Here is a 2,767-nt window from a genome sequence, read left to right on the forward strand (position 1 = left end):
GAAGGTTGTACTGCCCTGGCCTCAGCTTTGAATTCTAACCCTTTCCACCTGAGAGAAGTTTATCTGGATAGAAATAAACTTGGAGACAAAGGAATTAATCTGCTCTCTGATGTGTTGAAGAATCCATGCTGTAAACTGGAGATACTGAGGTAAAATAATCTCTCCTAAAGCTCTGATATATCTAAAAAAAAAAAAAAAACTTTTTTAATGTTGAGGAATTAAAGGAATAGTTTACCCAAAAAATGAAAATTCTGTCATCATTTACTCAATGTTTATGTCTTACACTGTGAATTATTCTTGTTTGTGGTAATTATGTTATGAATTAATAATGTTTTCACAGTATTATATAAAATGTTCCTTCTAAGCTTATCTCATATATCCTGAGCTTAAAGAGTGAAGAGAATTTCATTGTTCTCTCGTCAGTATGATCAGATGTGGTGTGACAGATAAAGGTTGTTCTGCTCTGGCATCAGCTTTGACATCAAACCCCTCACACTTGAGAGAACTGGATTTATCAGAGAATAAGCTTCAAGACTCAGGAGTGAAGAAGCTCTCTGGTGGACTTGCAAATCCTCACTGCAAGCTGAAAATACTGAGGTAAAATGCACAATGGTCTGATGCTCCTAATAATATGAGATGAGAGTTAATTGAATATTCTTTGTTACACTGCAGACTGATGCATTGTGGCATCACTCAAGAAGGTTGTGCAGCTCTGAGATCAACCTGTTCACACTTCATAGATCTGGATCTGTCTGGGAATAAACTAGGAGATTCGGGTGTGAAGCAGCTTTCGGCTGGACATTTCTGTAATATTGAGATACTAAAGTAAGAATGTGAGAGTCAAACATTTCCTTGTCCCCACTCAGGCACATATTAGTAATAGAAGTACACTGAATTGTGAATGACACTATAGAATGACTAGTATCATTTAGAGGCCTGCAAGCCCGTCGGGTCCCGTTTTTGTTTTTGATTTGAATTATTTAGTTTTAAAGTAGTAATTTAAAACGTTCTATAGATATATTTCGCAAGTCTGTGAGGCAAGTATTCGCTGAGTTTCGGTTCATCATTGTGAAGTGCTTCTGGCCAAAATTGCAGAAAGCATCCTGTATTTATCCTTTATTTTATAAAAGCACAACGTTTTGTTGATATTGTGAGTGCACACAAATAAAAGTAGACCCTTTACAGTTCCAAGTGATGTATTACTCTTACCTTTATGAGCAAAAATGACGGCATATTTTATGTTGTTTCCAATGCAAGTGATCGCGCCGGCACCTCCATGTCCTGTAAAGCGCGCTTTAGCTCTCTGCACAAACAATTAGATTTGCATCTAATAGCGCACATTTATATAGGTTAAACATTTAAACTAACATTGTGATATGCTTGAACTGTTTTATATCTATAGATTTTATTTTAGGCAAGTCATGATGATTTGAGAAGGCTAAATTGATCAAGTCTGCCGCTGGCCACTTGGTCGTTATTTTAAAAAACAAAAATTTACATTTAACAAACAAAAAAATGCTCCAAACGTTTTTCTAAATTAACTTAAAAAACGAAACGAAATATAATCACTTTGACATTACATACAAAACTGAACTATTTTAATAGCTGAAACAGTAGTATAAGCTGTTTTGGGAGAAGGGGGGGAAAAAAAGACGGGCTTGGGTCGAACTCGGGCCAAGAATTCTGATGAGCTGTCGGACAAGGGCCGGGCTAGGGCCTGAGCGTCTCGGGCCAGGGCTGGGCTAGGGCCTATATTTGAGGCCCGTGCAGGGCTCTAGTATCATTACATTTGTTTTAGTATCAATTTGCTGCTAAAGTACTTTTCACATCTGTCTACAGGCTGATGAATTGTGGTGTCACAGATGAAGGTTGTGCTGCTCTGGCTTCAGTTATGAAATCAAATTCAACAGACCTGAAAGAGCTTTATCTTGATAAGAATGAGCTCAGAGATTCAGGAGTGAAGGTACTCTCTGCTGCTCTGGAGCACCCTCACTGTAAACTGGAGACATTAAAGTAAGATTACCCCTCTCATTGACACCGCATCAAATCTGGCTAAAAGAGTCTTTCACAAAATGTTCCCTTCTGTGCTGATCTTATGCAAGTCAGAGAAAACAAGATGTACCTAATTGTGCCTAAAACACCCCTTACCAGTGGGAAAATCATTGCAATGCACAGGTTTATTCTTTTAGTGAACTCATGAAATTAACAAAATTTCAAAGCTGGTCATCTGTTTCTACTATTTTACTATTCCTCGACAAATCTAAGTTATTTTGAATTGCAACTATGGTTTTTTTTTTTTTTAAGTTTACATGATACATGGCATTTAAGAAACCACTGAACAGGAGGGAGTTTCTCTTTGTTCTTTCTGCAGGCTGTGGGATTGTGGTATTACTGATGAAGGTTGTGCTGCTCTGGCTGCAGCTTTGACATCAAACCCCTCACATTTGAGAAATCTTTATCTATTTGGGAATAAACTTGGGTACTCTGCAGTGAAGCTGCTCTCTGACCTAAGCGATGATCCACAAAACAAATTAGAGAATTTTGAGTAAGTATTTATACCATCAAATACAACTTTAACTAATATATACAATACTTATATTGTAAAGTAGTCACAAGTGCTGTAATATTTCAGCTGTAGTTCAGCACAAACTAAATATTAAGGACTTGTAAGCATGGGCGTAGCTTGTGGGGGGGCCAGGGTTGGCCTGGCTCCCCCATAGCCATTTAAGAATTTTACTAAATATTTATTTATAAAGTTTTTTCTATG

The 2,767-nt window shown here is 37.3% G+C and overlaps 1 protein-coding gene across 1 annotated transcript in view; it reads left to right on the forward strand.

The window, feature by feature from the left end:
* The first annotated feature begins 6 nt into the window (after window positions 1-6).
* LOC107710259 (ribonuclease inhibitor-like) overlaps window positions 7-2,767 on the forward strand; it is a 3,087-nt gene continuing 326 nt past the window's right edge. The window contains exons 1-5 of the mRNA XM_016514989.1: window positions 7-149; window positions 424-597; window positions 673-825; window positions 1,840-2,013; window positions 2,372-2,545. Coding sequence (XP_016370475.1) covers window positions 425-597; window positions 673-825; window positions 1,840-2,013; window positions 2,372-2,545 — 674 coding nt within the window. The 5' untranslated portion in view covers window positions 7-149; window position 424. The remainder of the gene's footprint in view (window positions 150-423; window positions 598-672; window positions 826-1,839; window positions 2,014-2,371; window positions 2,546-2,767) is intronic.

Source organism: Sinocyclocheilus rhinocerous, unplaced genomic scaffold (assembly GCF_001515625.1).
Source record: "Sinocyclocheilus rhinocerous isolate Xijiao unplaced genomic scaffold, SAMN03320098_v1.1 scaffold33943, whole genome shotgun sequence".
NCBI lineage: Eukaryota > Metazoa > Chordata > Actinopteri > Cypriniformes > Cyprinidae > Sinocyclocheilus > Sinocyclocheilus rhinocerous.